The sequence below is a fragment of the Pinus tabuliformis genome, chromosome 5_1 (genome assembly GCF_031772625.1).
Source record: "Pinus tabuliformis cultivar Carrire ecotype Pingquan chromosome 5_1, CPIR1, whole genome shotgun sequence".
NCBI classification, from domain to species: domain Eukaryota; kingdom Viridiplantae; phylum Streptophyta; class Pinopsida; order Pinales; family Pinaceae; genus Pinus; species Pinus tabuliformis.
The window spans coordinates 87,383,643-87,404,359 of NC_142305.1; the positions used below are offsets into that span (position 1 = coordinate 87,383,643).

Here is a 20,717-nt window from a genome sequence, read left to right on the forward strand (position 1 = left end):
CAAGGAGCGAAACACAGCTACTGACAGGTTGTCCAAAGAGGATGTGAACAGGGATCCAGTCAACTATTTGATCTGAGAACAATGTGATGGTGCACATTACCAATTTTACCATCGGCCATTTATGGATATCGCTGTATAAATTTAATTTCTGCTGATCTCACAGGAAGAATAGACTTCATATATATGTCATTTGTAAATATACATAGTTTCTTTTTTGACATTTTATCTACACACAGTGCCAGATTAATATATAAAACTCCTATTCAGTATATTTACAGCCATTGATACCTCCCTGCGTGGACACAAGGTATCAATGTTTTGATCACATATGTCCCTGAACATAATTTTGTTGAAGATAGGTAGTGCCTCTCTATTTGAATATGCTTAAATGCATTTACAAAATGTAATTTCCTTTTAATAGAAATTACGATTTTTCCTAGGTGAATATATATATATATATATATATATATATATATATATATATATATATATATATATATATATATATATATATATATATATATATATATATATATATGTATATATATAATTTGATTAAAAAATAATTTGAAAAATTATATTATTGTGCTAAGAGGCGTATTCTACAACCTAGTGTAAGTATATCATGTTCTCAAAAAATAATAAAAATAGTTTTGGCCGATCTTAAATTATATATAACTTTTTAATCTTATTAGTAGACTAAGATTAATTATTAAAATATAACTATGTATTTGAATGGATAGCAAATTATCTCATGTGTTTAATAATTCCTTTATCATATATGTGAATTTGAATGGATCATAAATTTAACTTTAACAATTTTTTTTTACCACATTAAAATTCCAAATTAAGTAAAATTTAGACATCTTTACTCTTTACTAAAGCCAATGACATTTCTTAAATCAAAGGAAAAAACTTAATTCAACACAAAGAATGGAAAATCTTTCTCCAAAATCTTTTAATATTTCTTTTAACTAGACATTAGTAAAATAAATTTTTAAAAGGAAAAGCCATACCCTAGGTATATATTAAAATCTTTAAAGACATAATATTTCCATATCAAAATTGTAATATTTGAAAATATTAATTTGATGTAGTTTTATTATAAATTTTGTTATCATGCTATGTAAAAAACATCTTTAAATCTAATATTAATATTATAATTAACATTAATATAATTAAATTTAATAACTTTGGATTAATGTAATATTAAATTTAATATAATATTAAATTTTTTATATTATAATATATATTAATATATCATGATATATATTAACTCTCTATATATACGGAGGGAAGAACAAAGACATAGAGTGATAGAGGTGGAGAGATAGGGGAAGTGACAAAGGAGATGAGGAGATACAATGAAGGAGAGGGAAGATGAGGAATTAAGAGAGAGAGAAAGAGAGGATTGAGAGAGGGAGAGAAGGGTAAGAGAGAGATATGGGGAGACACAAAGATGGAGGAGGTAGAAGATAGTGACAAGGTTGGAGGGCAGAGAGAGAAAGATAGAGAGAGGGGGGAAGTGATAGTGACAAGGTTGGAGGGAAGAGAGAGAGAGAGAGATAGAGATGGGGGGAGAGGGAGGGAGGTAGGAGAGATAGGTAGAGAGGGGAAGGACTAGAGAGAGGACTTGAGAGAGAGGAGGAGAGAGGGAGGGATAGAGAAATGGAGTTGGAGTGGGAGAGAGGGAGTGAAGAAGACAGGCATAGAGAGAGAAAAGTGAGAGAGAGAGAGAGAGAGAGAGAGAGAGAGAGAGAGAGAGAAGGGAGATATGAAAAGAGAGTGTGTATGTTTTTGGGGGAGATGGAGAGATAAAGAATGTTGAGAAATGGAAACAAGAAATTCTAGTTTAATTTGTTCTTGAATTAAACTGACAATTAAAATCAAATTATATTCTCATACAAACTTGTAAATAGTTAATTAAATTTAATTAACTTAATTAGCTTAGGAATTTCGAGTTGGAAGTCTTTTCGTAGTCATGTATATGTTCTTCTTGAGTTTTGGGGGTGCAATATGAGTTTAAATTGAGTTGGAAATTAGATCACCCAGTTTACTGAGTTAAGTTCAATTAAATTAGTTCTAAATTATTTTTGGAACTAATAGAGGACTAACAGTCAGTTGGTGCACTAGTGCTACTTCCGTTAACTGAATATTCTCTCATGATAAACTCATGCATGTCAATTTAGAGAAAGACCCAATTTAGACTAGAGTGCAGAGACAATGTACTATCAGTGGTATTATTTACTGGAGTGTAAATATCATGCATGCATAAGAGATTGATCCTATGTTTAGATTGATCCTATGTTTCGATTGCACAGTTTTTGAAGCATGAATTCCTTTTAAATATGGTCTATTCATCCTAGGAATTAAGCAAGATATTAGGGGCTTGGAGAGATTCTGAATAGGCTAAGGATTTGGCTTAAGCTAGCTTGTGAGTTGAGAGAGTTGAGAATACTTGTGTGAAATTGTTCTAGTGAGAACAAGCTTTGTATATTCACTCATATTTCTCATATATGCAATAGAGATAATAGGGTTTTGAGCAGTGGATTTCCCCATATACATATTGTGTTATGTGTCATTGATTTATCTTCTTCTTGTTCACGATGTTTTCATTGGTCTATTGGCTTCCACTGCTTGAAAGTAGAAGTAGATTCTCATCCTATGCTTTAGTACATTGCACGAGCTTGTGAATCTATATGATTTTCTTAAAGAAGGAGAGATGGAAGGAAGGGGGAAGAGAAAAATATAGGAGAGAGGGAGGGAGATAGTGATAGAGTTGGAGGACGAAGAGAGAGGGGGGAGGGGAGATAGATAATTAGAGTGAGGTGGGAGAGAAACGTACAATGAGGAAGGAAGAGAGAGAGGACATGAGAGAGAGGAGAAAGGGAGGGAGAGAGAGGGATTTGGAGGGGGAGAGAGAGGTAGGTAAGAAGAAAGATACATAGAAAGAAAGGTGGATAGAGAGAGGGAGTGATAAGGTAGAGAATGAGATGGAGAGAGGAGAGCAGGAGGGAAGAGAAATTGAAGGGGGAGAGAGCGAGAGGGAGAGGAAGGGGGATGGAGAGATAGATAGATATGGATAAAGAATGTGTATGCTTTGGGAGTGATATAGAGAGAGAAAGGAGAGACAGAGGGAGATAGAGATATATATGGGAGACAGAGACAAATAAGGAGAGATGAAGGGAGATATAGATATAGATGGAGGGGGGAGAAAGGGAAGACAATTTATTGGACACGATGCATTGATTTCAATGTATATGATGATTTACAATCCTATTTGATTTATTGCACTAGATGCATTGATTTCAGTGTAGATGTTGATTTCCAATTATATTTTATTGTTTGCTCTAGATGCATTGATTTTAGTGTATATGCATTGATTTCAAAGCAGATGGTGATTTATAATCCTATTTGATTGCTTGCACTAGATGCATTGATTTCAGTGTAGATGTTGATTTCTAATTACATTTGATTTCTTGCACTAGATGCATTGATTTCAGTGTAGATGTTTATTTCTAATCTTATTTGATTGTTTACATTAGATGCATTAATTTCAGTGTAGATGTTTCCTAATCCTATTTGATTGCTCGTATCATGGATTGGATGTTGTTAAGCTTGAGACTATAAATTATTAAAAAAAATTCAAGATTAGATGGAGGGGAGAGAGAGAGAAGAATATTTCTTGCACTAGATGCATTGATTTTAGTGTAGATGATGTTTTCTTAGAAATCTATTCAATTGCTTGCACTAGATGCATTTATTTCAGTGTAGATGTTGGTTTCTAATCCTATTTAATTCCTTGCTCTAGATGCATTGATTTCAGCATAGATTGCACGAGCTTGTGATTATGGCATTTTGAACAACTGATGCACACAACTTTATTTTACAGAAATGAAGCAAAAAATTGTATGATTAGTGGCATTTAGACTTGCACACTTTTAGTTTTATTCTCTTTTTTATTTTCTTTCTTTTCTGGTGGGGTTTAATCTCTTCTCTTTTTTTTAGTGTTTTTATTTTTCTCTTTATTCTTCTTATTTATACCCTCTTTTCATTTTTTATTATATTTTTATTTTTATTTGGAAATCATTGGAAGATGACAAGTATTTACAAAATAATATTTATGAGATACATCACTCAATTACCTTGAGATCCTATAAATTATAAGACCCTAATAGTGGCTGTAGCTGGGAATGGCACTCTCCTTGTGTGGTTCCAATAACATATGATCAGTAGCCTTGAGTTTTTATTTTAGTAATATCCACCTCTGATTTGTTTGTGGAAGTATTTATGGTAACTCATCAAATAGAAGCTCAAGGTCGTCTCTGCAGGCTTCAACTTTTGCTAACAAGTTATCCAATCCACATAATAAAGACAATGATATATATAATGATAAATGATAAGAAAATGTTTAATGCTCAGAAAAATGATGTTTGAGCATCCTGCCATTTACAGGTCCATCAGGTAATTCTTGTCCCATCCAAAATTCTAATAAGAAATTCATTATTCCCTCTCATAGCATAAATGACAAAAGGGCCCATTAATAGATAATCAAACTTTCCATGCTTCCATTTATCCTCCCTTCTTGAATCCAACTTTAAAACTTTGTCACTAATGGTGAAATCATCCACATTTGTCCTTCTATAAAAAACATTTTTAATATTCTCTTGAATGACTTGAGCCTTGTTATAAACTTCTTCTCTGGATTACTGCAATTGGATCATTTGATTAACCATTCTTTCAATGTCATTGGCCTCAGCCTATAATTCCTCAATCAAATTCATGATTGGGACTCCCAAAGAGGATGAAAAAACAACATCCATTCCATAAACCAATTGGTATGGTGACATGCCAATTGATTTCTTTGTAGTGAGGCTATCAGCCCAAAGTGCATTTATAAGTTTGTTGTGCCATGACTTCTTGTTTTCTACTAGCAACTTCTTGATAATATTCACCAGAATTTTGTTTGAAGATTCAGACAACCCATTACCTTGTGGGAAATAAGCAGTTGAATGCCCCAAGGTAATATGGTATTTATTGCAGACATCTGTTATTTTCCTAGACCTAAAGGTTGTTGCATTGTCTGTAATAAGTTTGTTTTGGGCAACCAAATCTAGATAGGATGTTGGTTTCTAAGAATTTGATAATACCGACATTTGTGGCTAGTCTTGAAGGAATGGCCTCAATCCATTTGGTAAAGTAGTGAGTAGCAGTAAGGATCCATTTATGTTGAGCAGAGAATGGAGCATGGATTTCTCCAATGAAATCCAATCCCCACTATTGGAAAGGGATTGCAACAGATATGGGCTTCAAAGGTAAAGGTAAAAGTTTTCTTTTTCCCTCAAAGATTTGACACTTGTGACAAGAGGTTACCTTTTTATGGACATCTGGAAAAAGTGTAGGCCAGTAAAAATCAGCTCTAAGGATCTTATTGGTAGTGGTTTTCCAATAGAGATGGCCACCATAGTCACCTTCATGGAATTCCTACATCATTCTTTCTGCATCATCACTCAAAAGACATTTTAGCAGAAGACCACTAGCATCTTTCCAAGATAAAACATTCTCTAAGGTGAAAAATATAACTACTTTTAGTTTCAGAAATCTAGCCTTTGTTTTTTTTAGACCAGGAGGAGAATTTAAATTAAATAAAAATAAATAAGGTCTGCATACCAGGGTGAGGTCATGAAAGCTTCATCAAGTTGTGGAGTCACCTATTCCTCTTGATCATCTAATTCAGCTACAAAGTTTATATCTAAAGCATTAAAATTGGATTCAATCATCAATTTGTCCAGAAGCAAAGGAAAAAATTGGATTCTGCAAAAGGATAGTTGCAATAGTATGTTCAGAAGCAAAGGAAAAAATTATAAAATCTTTTGTAAAATCAGGACTAATAAGGACTGGTGCTTTTGTTAATGCCTATTTAACCTGGTCAAACGATTGCCTAGCTTTGATGTTCCACCCAATTTCAGAGTCTTGTTTTAGCATGTTTATGATATTTCTGAGAAGTTCAGCAAGGTTAGGGATAAATCTTCTCAGGAAGTTTATTCTCCCAATAAATGATTGAAGATCTTTAATATTCCTTGGATGATTTATTTTTAGGATAACTTCAATCCTTTTGGGATCAATTCTGATTCCTTCCTTAGATTTAATGTGACCAAGAAGTTTTCCTTCTTCAAGACCAAACACTGTTTTCTTAGGATTTAATGAGATCCCAAACTTTTTTCACATTTCAAAAACTCTTCTAAGGTGCATAAGATGTTCTTCATCAGATTTGGAATATACAATTATGTCATCTAGATAGATCACAATAAATCTGCCAATTTGTTCAGCAAAAGCAATATCCATTGATCTCTGAAATGTGGCTCCAACATTCATTAATCCAAAAGGCATCTTCATGTGCATGAAGGTACCCCAAGGAGTAGTAAAGGTTGTTTTTTCTTAATCCCGTAGATGAACTAATACATTATTATAACCTGAGAATCCGTCTAATAAGGAAATCCTAGAATACCCAACTACCTTTTGCAAAATATGATCCATTTTAGGTAAGGGATAGTTGTATTTTAGGGAAACTTTGTTAAGGTTTCTGAAATCTATACACAATCTAATTTCACCCGTTTTATTTCTAGTTGGTACAATGTTGGAAACCCACTTAGAGTACATAAGAAGAACTATGATTTCGGAATCATACATCCTTTTGATTTCTTTCTCAATTAAAGGCATCAGAACGAGATTTATCCTACAAAGTTTTTGTTTAAAAGGTTTTTGATCTTCCTTGATTGGAATTTTATGTTGTATGATTTCAATGTCATATGTTTTAATATATTCATAGCTCCAGGCAAAAACATCATTAAATCCTTTGAATAAAGAAATTTACTTTTCATTTTCAGCTGTTGGGATTGATTTAGACAGTTTTATGATGTTTGGGTCTTTTCCAGTACCTAAATTGAAATCTTCAACTGTTGTTCCTGAGGGCTCAATATTAGGCCTTTTAGCCACATCATAGAAATCAAATACTTCTTCTAATGGAGCTAAACCCCTAGGAAAAATATTATCTTTAAGCTAGAGCGTTTCAAAATCTTCCTTTTCTGGGTTAATTTCAAGCAATTCTGGTTTATTTCCAACTTTATCTAAGGGACTATTTATATCTAAATTATTTGGTTGCCTTTTTGGATCAAAATGTTAAATAATTTGACTATGTTCTTCAGATTCAAAATCAATGCTGTAATCTTGAAATTCATCTTTGTATTGTAGGAAATTTTCAATCTGCTTATCATTTCCAAATACCTGCCAATATCTTAGGTTATCAGGTACAACTGGTCTATGTTTTACCTCCAATACATATTCTTGATTTGGATAAGGAATTTTACAAGAGCTAGCTGAAAAAACCAGATTGTTTGGAATGATGTTTTGTTTCCTAGTAATTGCAGAAAGATCATATTCAAGGAAACTTTCTAGGAAGTCTAGCACAACATTTCTATATTCTCTCATCCTAGGATGTTTGGTCAAATATTCTCTTTTAATTTGTTTAATAATTAATTCGACATCCCCTTGAATAGAAATTCTTTTAGCACCTAAACTTTTTAACAATTGCAAACTGTAGAAATTTTGCAAATTCTCTACAAATCTCACTCTAAGACCATGTAGAAAATTTGACTGTAGATTAACCCGATAATGTAATATAACCAAAGCAGAATAATATAACCTACTTCTACTATCAATTTTCTTTACGGAAGCTTAAAGATTGAGCTGAACACATATAACCAGAAGAAGAATCAATGCACAATACACATGAAAATACTTTAGGGAAAGCCTCAACTAAAAACCCCACTATTTCTATTATTATACAAGGTGGAAATACATAGGAATTATACAAATTCTTAGCTCTCACAACTAGCCAACTCTCAGTACAATCCTCACAAATGCTCACAGGAAATCTTGGCTTCTCACAAGCCTTCCTCTCTACCCTCCAAGTGCCTATTTCCTTGCGCAGTTCCTCTGGGATGATCTCCTTCAACCAAGTGGAAAAACTCAATTTACCAAGTGGATGATCTCCTGATCTCACATACTGTCAGGACTGTGCAATCCTCAAGGAATTTATCCTTGTGCATGCATGAGTTTTCTTTATAGGAAAACACATGCAACTAATAGTACACTGTCCTTAACATTTAGCTCAACTATGTCTTTCTTAGAATAGACATGCATGAGTTACTAATGGGGGAATCTTCAGTTAACTGGAGTACACTAGTTGAGTGCATGCATGCATCAGTTGACTGTTAACTCTCTATTAGTTCCTCAAATAGTTTGGAACTGATTTAACTGGACTTAACTTAGTAAATTGAACTAACTAATTACAACTTAAATATAACTCAATCTTATCTCCTTAATTTAAGGCTTATCTCCTTAATTTAAGGGATAACTCTTGCATGACTTCAGAAAGAATTCTGACTTGAATTTCTCCAACTAATTAAGTCAAAGTAACTTAATTAATTATTTCCAAGTAGCTGTTAAGACTAAATTCGATTTTAATTCACAATTTAATTCAAGGAAAAATTAAATTGGAATTTCTAGATTCTATTTTTATCATTTCTTGTTGCTATTTTCAACACTCCCCCTCAAATGGAAAGGAATTCAACTCGATCTTGATCGTGAAACTTTGGAATGTTATGCATGCAACACTTCTCTCTAGTGTTGTTTCTCCAACAACTCCAAAAACAAAAAAACATCCAACCTAAATTAGTATGATGCATTTGTCATCAAAGTCTTTGACTGTTATTGCCTCTGTCAACTGAAAACTTTGCGCTTCTGCTGACTCTACCTTTCTGCACTATTGTCAATCCTTCTCTGCACTCTTCAGTATCTAACTACTCTAGCCTCTGTCACTTTGATCTCTAACTACATCAATCCCACTGATTCCTCTTGCTACTATGTACTTTTGGCTCCCATAGCAAGGTACGATCCATGAGATAAAACCTCTCAATGGACCCTACCCAATTTCAGTCTTCTTGGGACTATCACTTCACATCACCCCACCTCACACCTATAGGCATGGCTGCATGTGATTCCTCTGCCCACATGGATCGAAATTCCTCCCTAATGGAGGTATCTGCATGAGTGGATCTCTTCACTCAGTCTCCTCTCTGCTTCTCCAATTGTGGCTCCTCCACAATTGTCTGAGACTTCTTCTAGGGCTGCATGTTGAGAGGTAATTTACTCTCCCTCTCAACAACCGAGTCTCTAACATTTTCCTTTCTCCCCAAGGCTTTGCATGCATCTTGACCTCAAGGGCACACAGGTTCTTAACTTGTTAATCAATCTGTTTCACCCGTCCCATGGTGATGTGTCTAAGGAAAACCTTTCCCTTACTAAAGACAACATCGTATCCTTTATCCTCCAACATCGTGACCGATACCAAGTTCTTATTCAGTCCAGGCACATACATCACATCTGTTAAGGTGATAGGAGGTCCAAGCTCCCTCTGAATAGCAAATGTGCGCACTCCTAAAACACTATACTTTTCGTCGTCACCCATCTCTATGTGCATCTTGAGGTGTTTCTCCTCCAAGGTATTGAATAAACTTTTATCACCATTCATGTGGAATGAGGCTCCACTTTCAAGATACCAAACAAAACCCATCATCGATGACACCATGCATACAATGAGGGTAAAGTCCATTTCGAACTAAGAGGCTAATGCCTCACCTTCCGATCCTTCCAAGGATCCCTTCTTGGACTTCTTCGATGGGCAATTAGTCGCATAATGTCCCATCTCAATTGAAGTATGATATGAATTCGATTTGCACTTGCAACCCCAAACTTCAAACTTTGAATTCTCTTCTTAGTATACCATTCACAACTCTGATATCCTTGGCTCTGATACCATGTAGAAATTCTGCAAATTCTATACAAATCTCGCTCTAAGACCATGTAGAAAATTTGACTGTAGATTAACTTGATAATGCAATATAACCAAAGCAGAATACTATAACATACTTCTACTCTCAATTTGCTTTGTGGAAGCTTAAAGATCAAGCCGAACACATATAACCAGAAGAACAAGAATCACTGCACAATACACATGAAAATACTTTGGGGAAAGCCTTAGCTAAAAACCCCACTATCTGTATTATCACACAAGGTGGAAATACATAGGAATTATACAAATCCTTAGCTCTCATAGCTAGCCATCTCTTAGTACAATCCTCACAAATGCTCATAGGAAATCCTGTCTTCTCACAAGCCCTCCTCTCTGCCCTCCAAGCTCCTATTTCCTTGCGTAGTTCCTCTGGGATGATCTCCTTCAACCAAGTGGAAAAACTCGATTTACCAAGTGGATGATCTCCTGATCTCACACACTATCAGAACTCCGCAATCCTCAAGGAATTTATCCTTCTGCATGAATGACTTTTCTTTATAGGAAACACATGCAATTGATAGTACACTTTCCTTGACATTTAGCTCAATTGTGTCTTTCTCAGAATAGACATGCATGAGTTACTAATGAGGGAATCTTTAGTTAACTAGAGTACACTAGTTGAGTGCATGTATGCATCAACTGACTGTTAACTCTCTATTAGTTCCTCAAACAGTTTGGAACTAATTTAACTAGACTTAACTTAGTAAACTAAGCTAACTAATTACAACTCAAATATAACTCAATCTTATCTCCTTAATTGAAGGCTTATCTCCTTAATTTAAGGGATAACTCTTCCATGACTTCAGAAAGACTTCTAACTTGAATTTCTCCAACTAATTAAGTCAAAATAACTTAATTAATTATTTCTAAGTAGCTGTTCAGACTAAATTCAATTTTAATTCACAATTTAATTCAAGGTCAAATTAAATTGGAGTTTCTGGATTCTATTTTTATCATTTCTTGTTGCTATTTTCAACACAAACCTAGAATGAGGGCTTCATACTCATCTATGTTATTAGTGCATTGAAAATTTGGCTTATATGAGTGACCCTCAACATATTATTTCTAGTATTAACCACCCAAATTCCTGCCCCAACACCATATTTGCTACAGGAGCCATCAAAACTCATGTTCCAAAGAGGTTCAGGAGGAGTTTTCATTTCTGTTATTTGAGTTTGGGCTAGGTCTACTTTAGGAACCTCATTCTTAGCAGTGAGTACTTGATTGTTGATATCCCCATCTTTGTAAAGAATGAATGAATCTAAATCTGAATGAATAGAATAAAGTGGATAATTTTGAGGTCTGTCTTGAGTACTTACTATAAATTTCATTAAGGTCTCCCTATACAGTTTCCTTTTCTGCCCAAAAATGGGTATGGTGGAAAAGGTCATGTCCATTTGTAGGGTTCCTTATAATTTTTCTCCCCATGAGCGTGACAACAACATGCCATACTTAGGGGGAATGTCTACAACCACTATATCCATCACCAGACTTTTAGCAGGGGTTTGAGCTAAAGTAACACATAGGTCTTTGATAAGACCTAGGCCTCTAACTTTGCTAGAATCAAAGGAGTACAAGTCTTTGTAGGGTCTAGTAATGTAAAGTCCTAGTTTCTCCATCACAACCTTAGGCATTAAATTATGGGATGCACCAGAATCTAGCATAGCATTATGGAGAATTTTATCATGAATATTCAAACTGACATAGAATGGAGGGACTCCTCCTTCTTTTGGTTTGCCTTCAACTTCTAGCCCAAATAAGAGTTCAAGCTAATCATCTTTCAAATTTATAGAGTTGGTGTTTTCCCCACTATTTAAGGCTTTCATCACTTGGGGCATGTACATGATTTTGTTCATTAACTCTGTGAGAGGAACAGGGATTTTCAATTTTGCCAATTCATTCTTAATATTGAAAGATGTTTGATTCTTACTTAAGTTAGGGAGTTCAGCTTGCTCTGTACATTGTTTTTTGATAGGAACTTTTTGTTGAATAGTGGTTGGGGCATTTGTTTGAGTAGTTTTAGAAACGCTGTTAGTAATCTTTTTTATAGGGATTTCTACCTTTTTCTTCCTAGAATTGTCCACAGTTTTCTTAGGAAGACTATTTGTGGTTTTCCTAGGTTCATTTTCAGATAACTTCTTAGCAAGTTGTTCCGATATTTTTGACATTAGGAGTGTCTGCATTCTTTTTTCTTCTAAGGTTGTATTGCCTATGGACTTCCATTATGGCATTTTCAAACCCTTGTTTGTATTCATCTGACTCTTCAGAATCCAATTCAGTCTGAGCGATGAGAAAAAGTTCCTGCTCCTCTTGAGTGAGGAAAATTGTTTCATCATCATTTATCCCCAACAAATTTATTTCATTATCATCCAAATCTTCCACAATATTCCCGTCATCATCTGTGTAATTTTCCTGAAAAGGAGGCCAAACCTGCTAGCCTGAACCTTTTTGTTCTCTTTTTTTAATTTGGGGAACATTCCTCCTAAAGTTTTGGTTTCTAGTTTGAGGGACATTTTGGTTTTCTCTTTCTTGCGTTTGGTCATTAATGTTCACTCTTTGCATCACTTGATTCACTACTCTGACTAAGTTATCAATCTTATGATCCACAACAAAAGTAGAAGGTTCTTCTTTTATGGTAACTCTATGTTCAAACTTTAGTTTGGCATTTTTGGCCAAGATGTTAGCTTCAACTTTAATTGCATTTATTTGCATTTCTTCCAAAGTTGTCAGGTCTCTCTCTCTAAGTTGATATTCCATATGTACATCGAACCGATCTGGAAAATCAATCAGAGTTGTACCAAGGGAGGGCTTGATGTCTTGTGTAATGTCATTGTAAACAATATTAAATTGTTCACAATATTCTTCCACACTTTCATTTGGTTTTGTTTTTAGTCTTTTATATTCATTTAGGAGTTGAAGTGGATTCTTCTTGATCTCCCATCTAGCTAAGAAAGTTTTATGGAAAGCATCAAGGTTGGCTATACTTCCTACAGGTAAACCCCTAAACCATTTCTTAACACCACCTCCTAAACTCTGGGCAAACAATCTCATTTTAACATCATCTTTATCTACTTCTTGGAGGTCAAACACATCGTTCATCCTATCTACATGCTACTGAGGAGTATAAGCACCAATGTTATCAAAGGTCACAATTTTTTATTAATAATCTCTAGGCTTAGAATTCAGTTGGATTGGCAACAGCAAAGGTGCATACCTTCTTGCAATAATTGTTATGGAAGATGGACTTGTAGATGGATCTAATGTAGGTGTAGCTTTGATAAATATAGGGATAGTAGGCACAACAGTTTGGGAAACCAAAGGTGAAGAGGTTGACGATGAGCCCCAAAAATGTACAATTATTTGGGCTCATTCAACCTCCTAATTTGGCTTAGTCCACCATTCTCATTTGTTTATTGCATGTTTTTGATTATTTTTATGTTAATAGAGTGAATTTAGTTAGTCATTATGCCAACAAGTCTAATGGGTGCTTTGTGTAGCCTTTTTGGTCAACTTGGAGACAAAATTGAAGGTCTTAATGAGCACTTGGCAGCCAAATTCGTGGGAGAACAAGCTAGAGGATTTGTAGGAAGGTTTCCCCCTCATTTATGGGCCCTTACCTCGAATTCTCCACCATCAGCTCGGAGTTCAAAGGCCACCAAATCAATGAGCACAAGGGCAGCCAAGCAAGTCAAGTAGGACTGCTGTTAACTACAAGTCTTGGGCAGCCAAGTCCCTAAATTTTAGGAGGACTGTTGGGTCCTCAAATTGTATAAATAAGAAGGCTTAGGGCCTCATTTTGGTTAGCTAGTGGGTAGTCATTTTGTAGCTAGTTAGTCATTTTGTTTTAGCCATTAGTTAGCTAGTTTGTAGTTCGATTTTTATGCAATAGATTAGCTTTGCTTTCAGCTCATGTTCAAGTTCTCCTTGTGGACAGTTTTGATGTACTTTTCATTTCTTGATTAATAAATATGGATCCAGCTTTGTACCAGCTCTAAATCTTTCATGGGAGGCTGTAGCTCTTGGGGTTGGGCCCATCTCAAGCGCCCAGTACCTCCCTTGTTTCTCTTTATGTGTGTTTGCTGCGTTCTTGAGAAAAAAATCTGCTCTTTAGATTTAATTCATGCTGTGTTACTTAGGTTGCTTTTGATGGTTAAAGTAGTTTCTTATGTTTAAGATAGATTGGTAGGAGTTATTCATGCGTTTATATCTCTTTGATAATGTTTTGTTCACAGGTTGTACGTGATTCTTTTCATGAATAAGGTTGTTGTCCACCGATTTCATTAACTTGTTAGATAGATCACATGATATTTCGATTGCATGCAAGATGTAGTTGGTTTGATCAAATAACCACTATGCAGGGCATCTTCATCACCTCCTCGTTCATTTGAGCCTCGTTCAGATCAGCTCCTCCATCACCAAGTCTGTTCCCTCATCTCCCATCTTCTCTTTTGCCAAGTAACCTTACCTTCTTCCCCATTGTTGTCTCAACCACCTTCAAGCCAAGTCATCTTTCCACGTCACCTCACCACTCCATCCATCAGTTCCTGGGTCACTTCAGACCCCCATCCTACCTCCATAACCATCCATGCATCTTCCATCAACCATCCATCCTCAAACATCCCATTTCAGAACATCCTGTAGAAGAATTGCAGACCTTCCTGTAGAAATTCCTGAGTTTCCTGTAGGATCCCCTGCAGACATCCTGTAGGAGCCCACACACTCGGTTGCTGAGCATATGAACGTGAGGAACCTCTGTGGACTGATGCTAAGGATCCCTTGGGACCTCCCCTAGCCATCCTGACCTTGCCCATGCTCTCCTTCCATTCCAACCGCTCCTGCACCACCAAACCCTAATCAAAAGCATCATCACAATAAATCCAACCACTTAATGACAAAATACAAAAACATGTATTTTCAAGTGCAAGTAGCTTAGATTCATGTATTTCAACTCACTGCATGTAATAGCATCATTGGTAGAAGGTTCATTCACGTTTTTGCATTGTAAGGGTCAAGCTAGTTAAATTAGGGTTTATTAGGGTTTCTATGCTTTGTTAGCTTTCCATTTCCTTTTTGCAAAGTAGGTTAGCTTCCTTTAAGATAGCTTTCGTCCATCACTCATAAAGCTTCTTCTGTGAGCCTATAGAAGTTGGCTTGAGCCCTAGCGGACTTGTGCCAGTTGACCAAGTGACAGCTGCGACAAGAGCTAGTACTTGTGCATACAACACCGTCGCTTCCAAGTTTGTACGAACTACCGGGTTGATAAAATTAGAGATAGGAAGCTCCAGGAGTTGTAGCATTATTTCTACAATACTGGAACCCACCATCTTTTTGGCGCCGTTGCCGGGGAAGCGGCAGAGTATTGGTGATTGTTGCTATTCTTCTATTTTCTACTACAACCTTCTGCTAAGTAGTTTATTTCATTTCCATTATGCAATTTCATTTATGCAAAAGTAGATTAGCATTTCTTGCTTTCATAGATTAGCATTTCAATTTCGCAATTTCGTTTCTGCAAGCGTAGCCTAGCATTTCATTCCTGCAATTTCATTTGAGCAAAATAGATTAGTCCTTTCCTGCTTTCATTTCAATTCCGCATGTTCATTTTAGCAAGATAGTTAGTTGCAATTCAATTTATTTCAGTTTTGCAGGTAGAAATAGAAAAAACCAAAAAAAATCAACCAAAAAGATTTCATTTAATGCTTTGTAGTAGTAGAGATAAGTTAGAAAAATGATTGCAGAACACCCCCACTGCTTCACACAGCCAACGTTCTTCTTCGATGGCTGTGATGAAAGAACCCCTGGGTGGACATCAAGACATATCTGAAGAACCTCTAGGGGAGAAGAAGAAGAAACATTCCTCTGAAGCAAATGGCTACAAGTAGAGATGTTGGGAGCAACATCTTGTCCAAAGATGAATTTGAAAATCAGATCAAAGATTTCAAGAGTGATATGAGGCAGTTTCTTGCCATACAACTGGATACCTTGCGGATCCAAAAGAAGCAAGAGGAAGCCAAGAGGGCTTTGGTCATCTTTTGTCCTAGGTGCCTTAAAAAGCATCCTAGGAACGAATGTCCAATGCACTCCCTAGAAGTGTGTTTTGTATGTGAAGAATACCATCCTACAGATTAGTGCCCTTCCTTGCCCAGAATCAAAGCTGCATATCAAAGAGCCAAGGGAGCCACTGAATCACTCTATTATATGAACCAAAGGAGGCCACATGGACCTAGATCTTACCAGCAGGAACTGCAAGGGATACCTGAGACCTATTATGACCCTTATCAAGCCACTTTCATGCCTTCTTGGGATCCCCCTGCTCATCCTTCCTGGTCTACACCTCCTCCTTGGTCATATTCTCCTTGTTCCTTCACAGATCCATATTATGCCCAACCAGTTGCTCATTCATTTCACTCTTATGCTCAACCACAGCCTCAGTGGAATGCACCTTATGAGGAGTGGAGGCCCCAGTACAACTCCCATCCCACTTCGTTTCCTCCACCACCTGCTCATCCACAACCATCGCCTCCTCCTCCACCAAGGCAACCCCAAATGCCTACCCAACCACAATGCCATCCATCTCCATATCAATTTCACACCTCCACTCAACTACCCGTACCATTTCCAAATCCACACAATGGAGCAGCTCAACCCCATTGCAAATCTGAGGCACAACATATCCAAATGACTCCTCTTGAGCTCAATGATCTTCACCAGAGCTCAGGAAGAGTGTTGCAAAAGAGAGAATATATTGACAACATTGAAGGACCAAAGGAAAAAGAAGGTTCCAAAGAAGAAATCAAAGAACCATGGGCTGCACTTGATGAAGAGAAGAGATCTAAATCAGAGATCGAGAGAGTTCCCCCATGGTTATCATCAAATCCTCCATGTACTCAAGAGAAAGATCAACAAAAAGAGGAAGATTAGAAGGTCATGATAGAAGGTGACATGAAGAATGATCCAAATCAGCAAGATGACCAAGGATATCAAAGCTATATTGAGATATGGTTTCAGAAGGTCACTAATTTGCAGCAGTACTCTCCTCCTCAGCTATGTTTTGTACTTTCAAAGTCAGATCATGTTGTCTCTGAAAGTTGGATAGTTGTCAAAGCATGCATTTCGAGCCTTCACATCATTTTTTCTCTAATATCGATGTGCACATGGCTCCATTGGAAGTATTCTTATACTTGAAAATGATTTTGTCTTTCAAGTAGGGTAGGGTAGGAAAAAAGAAAAAAAAAAGAAAAAAAAAGAGAAAAAAGAAAAAGAAAAAATGAAAAGAGAGGAAAATAGAAATCTGAGGTGAAAACCTCCTTGGAGGCGCCTTAGATTGGCTCATTGATTGAAAACCTCCATGAGGCGGTCAATGGGTTGGAAAAAAAAGAGAAAAGAGAACAAGATCTTTGGGTGAAAACCTCCCTTGGAGGCGCCCAAGGCAGGCAATTAGGGTGAAAACCTCCATGAGGCGCCCTAGTTGTTTTCTCAAAAAAAAAAAAGAGAAAAAAGAAAAAGAAAAATAAAGCTAATCTCCATTGAATAAGTTCATGTTGCAGCAATGACATTGCAGGTTGCAAGAAGGACGTTTCATGACAGGAGGAGCACTCAAATCAAGGTCAAAGGAATTTCTTGTGCCTTCTACAGGAAGCTCTGTATTTCTATAGGAAACATCCTGTAGAACCTTTGGACGAGCCAAATCCAATTTCAAAAGTGAATCTAATGGTGGGAATCTGTTGACTAGGCCTACAAGCACTTGTGTGTCCATCCCTTGCCTTCATCCATCATTTTTTCCACCTCCTTGTGCTTCTCATTGTGCTTCTACAGGAACTTCCTGTAGAAATTGTGGGAAACTAGGCATGCATTTCAAAAAGTGGTTTGGCGAGCATGGTAGCTTCCTCAAGGGTTCAGAAGCCCTCATGCAATCTTCCAACTCCTCCTCCATCATCTCCATACCTGCATCACAGCCAAAATTCATTTTGTCATCCCATGCAAAAATTTGCAAGAAGCCTTGAAGCAAAAAGACATAGAACGAAATTTGTTTTTGCCATAACTTGAAAACCATGCATCCATTTGACAAACCGTTTTGTGGGGAATTGTACAAGGTCGATGACAACATGCCTGAGCAGTTTCATGCAATTCCGGTGCACGGTTTCCAAGAAATCAGCCTCCATCACCATCAGCCATTTTTGCGTTTTCTCCATATTCGTGTATCCATATTAAAACCTGTTTCATGGGGAGATGCACATGGGTGATAGTAGCCTACCCAAGCAGTTTCAGCCGATTCCGATGCACGGTTTCCGAGAAATTGAGCTCTGAAATCTTCAGCCATTTTCCATTTATCTCGAAATCCGTGCATCCATTGATCACGAATTTGCTATGGGAGATGCATAAGGATGGTAGGAACATGCTCACCGAGTTTTAGATCAAACCGATCTACCGTTTGGGAGAAATGGCAAAAAGAAGTTCTGGTTGTGACCATGCAGCAGCAGCAGCTTGAACGGGCAGAGTTGAACATGGAAATGAACTCGTGCAGCTTAGATCCGTCCAGAGGGCACCTGCACAAGAAAAAACAGCCATAAATCATCAGTCAAGCCACCATACATGCAGCAAATGAAGATCAACACATGCATGCAGCAACACGCTTCACAATCAGCCGTTTAACTTGCAGGTACGTGACTTAACCTTGTTCATCTATTTGCATAGATCTAATCTAAAGCAATGCATGAATGAATGAGATAAGTGGATTCAACCAAGAAGGGAGCCACGTTCAATTGCACTCAGCAAGGCAAAAATCACGCATGCATGGATCAGCCATTCACGTGAAGTTCAAAAGCAAAACACAGTCAGTTGGGGATATTCTAAACTCTAAGTGCAACTAATGGAATTGAATACAAGTAGAGAACAAATAAATAACAATAGCAGTTCATGACATTACTGCAGTTCTAAAAAGCCACGCACGCTTGGCCACTGCACTCCTTCACCACAAATCACGCAAACATTAATCAACGCTCAGCTGAAACTCACAGATGGTTGCCAACTTGCACTTGCATCATGGTTAACTCGGAGTATACATCCTCTGCCTCCACAGTCGACTTAACCTATCGTCCTCCACTGAGTTTCCTACCTGGTTCAAATTTCACTCGTGCATCGGGCTCACTCAAAGGCAGAATCACGTTCTACAGGAAACGGGTGGGGTCTTCTACAGGAAAGTGCAGCAAAGCAGCGAAGCCTGAGTTTCTCTTCATCAAGTTTGGAGCTTGAAGAAAGGTGAAAATAGCTGAGGTGGATCATGCTATTTTATTGTTCGTTCACTTGCACGTGATATTGCAGAGGGTATGAAAGCCGTGGAATTGCTTTTAGAGCTTTCAAAGGATATGGCTGTGTGTGAACAGATTGGCAAGGTACAAGGTTGTATCCCCCTCCTTGTAACAATGTCAAATAGCGACAATCCTAAAGCTGCTAAGGATGCAAACAGAGTTCTGGAGAATCTCCCATACAGTGAGCATAATGTAGTGCAAATGGCACAGGTGAACTATTTCAAGCCCCTGATACAGAACCTGAGAGAAGGGTCTGACACAATGAAGATTGTTATAGCAAGTAAGTTGTGAGAGATAGGTTCAACAGATGAAAACAACGCTGCATTGCTCAAAGAGGGAGTTGTATTTCCACTTCTTGAAATGATTTCAAATGTTAATTTGAAGTCAAAGTTAGCAGCCATTGGGGCACTTCAAAATCTTTCAAGTTTACCTGAGAATGCGTTACAAATGATCAAAGATGGGGTGGTCTGACCCATCTTGGACCTTCTATGCACACCACTGTCAACTATATTTACTTTGAGAGAAAAAGCTGCTAATACCTATGCAAACCTTGCTATGTCTACAGCATTGCCCCAAAGAACAAATGACACAGCAGCTGCATTATTGGGATCTGATGAGATCATATACCAGCTATTATCTTTAATAAATTGGACACCACCTTCAATACATGGAAGCATTGTTCGAGCATTCCATGCCATTTGTTGTGTACCAGTAGCTGTTGAGGCAAGGACAACTTGACCTATCTTATGTTCTGTTCTGCTTCTGTTATCAATTCTTAGTAGAGTTCAATAAGAATGCCATTCGATTCAGTTAAAGGCCTGGGAACACTCTTTCCCATCCAGATTTGGCATGCACTATCTATTCTCGGGCAGCTCATTGTACTTGTGTGCTTTTATAATACATTAGACTTGCCATTCATGTTGGATTCGTCAGCTTTCAAGCAGCACAGTTCAAGGAGAAGGAACCCCCGGCCAAGCAAGTAAAATCAGTGAAATTGGTTCTACAGGAAGTTAGCAGACTACTTCTACAGGAAGACAAAGACTGTTTCTACAGGAAGCCAGCGAACAGTTTCTACAGGAAAGTCTGAAAAGCGGGAAGCCAAAGGAGAAATCGGCCGAGATGCTAGCCAAGGAAGTCACCAAGGCCATCAAAGACAAGGGGAGAGATTTGGTTGCTCAGAGGATGAGCAACACTTTCAGTAGGGGGGTGATGATGAGCCCCAAAAATGTACAATTATTTGGGCTCATTCAACCTCCTAATTTGGCTTAGTCCACCATTCTCATTTGTTTATTGCATGTTTTTGATTATTTTTATGTTAATAGAGTGAATTTGGTTAGTCATTATGCCAACAAGTCTAATGGGTGCTTTGTGTAGCCTTTTTGGTCAACTTGGAGACAAAATTGAAGGTCTTAATGAGCACTTGGCAGCCAAATTCGTGGGAGAACAAGCTAGAGGATTTGTAGGAAGGCGTCCCCCTCATTTATGGGCCCTTACCTTGA

General features: G+C 37.2%; 1 protein-coding gene across 1 annotated transcript in view; it reads left to right on the forward strand.

Annotated features, from left to right (window-relative positions):
- The window catches only part of LOC149163582 (U-box domain-containing protein 44-like), a 50,515-nt gene extending 30,559 nt beyond the window's left edge, over positions 1-19,956 (forward strand). The window contains exons 2-3 of the mRNA XM_089429182.1: positions 19,232-19,498; positions 19,784-19,956. Of these exons, the coding sequence (XP_089285308.1) occupies positions 19,232-19,498; positions 19,784-19,956 (440 nt within the window). The remainder of the gene's footprint in view (positions 1-19,231; positions 19,499-19,783) is intronic.
- The last annotated feature ends 761 nt before the right edge of the window (positions 19,957-20,717 follow it).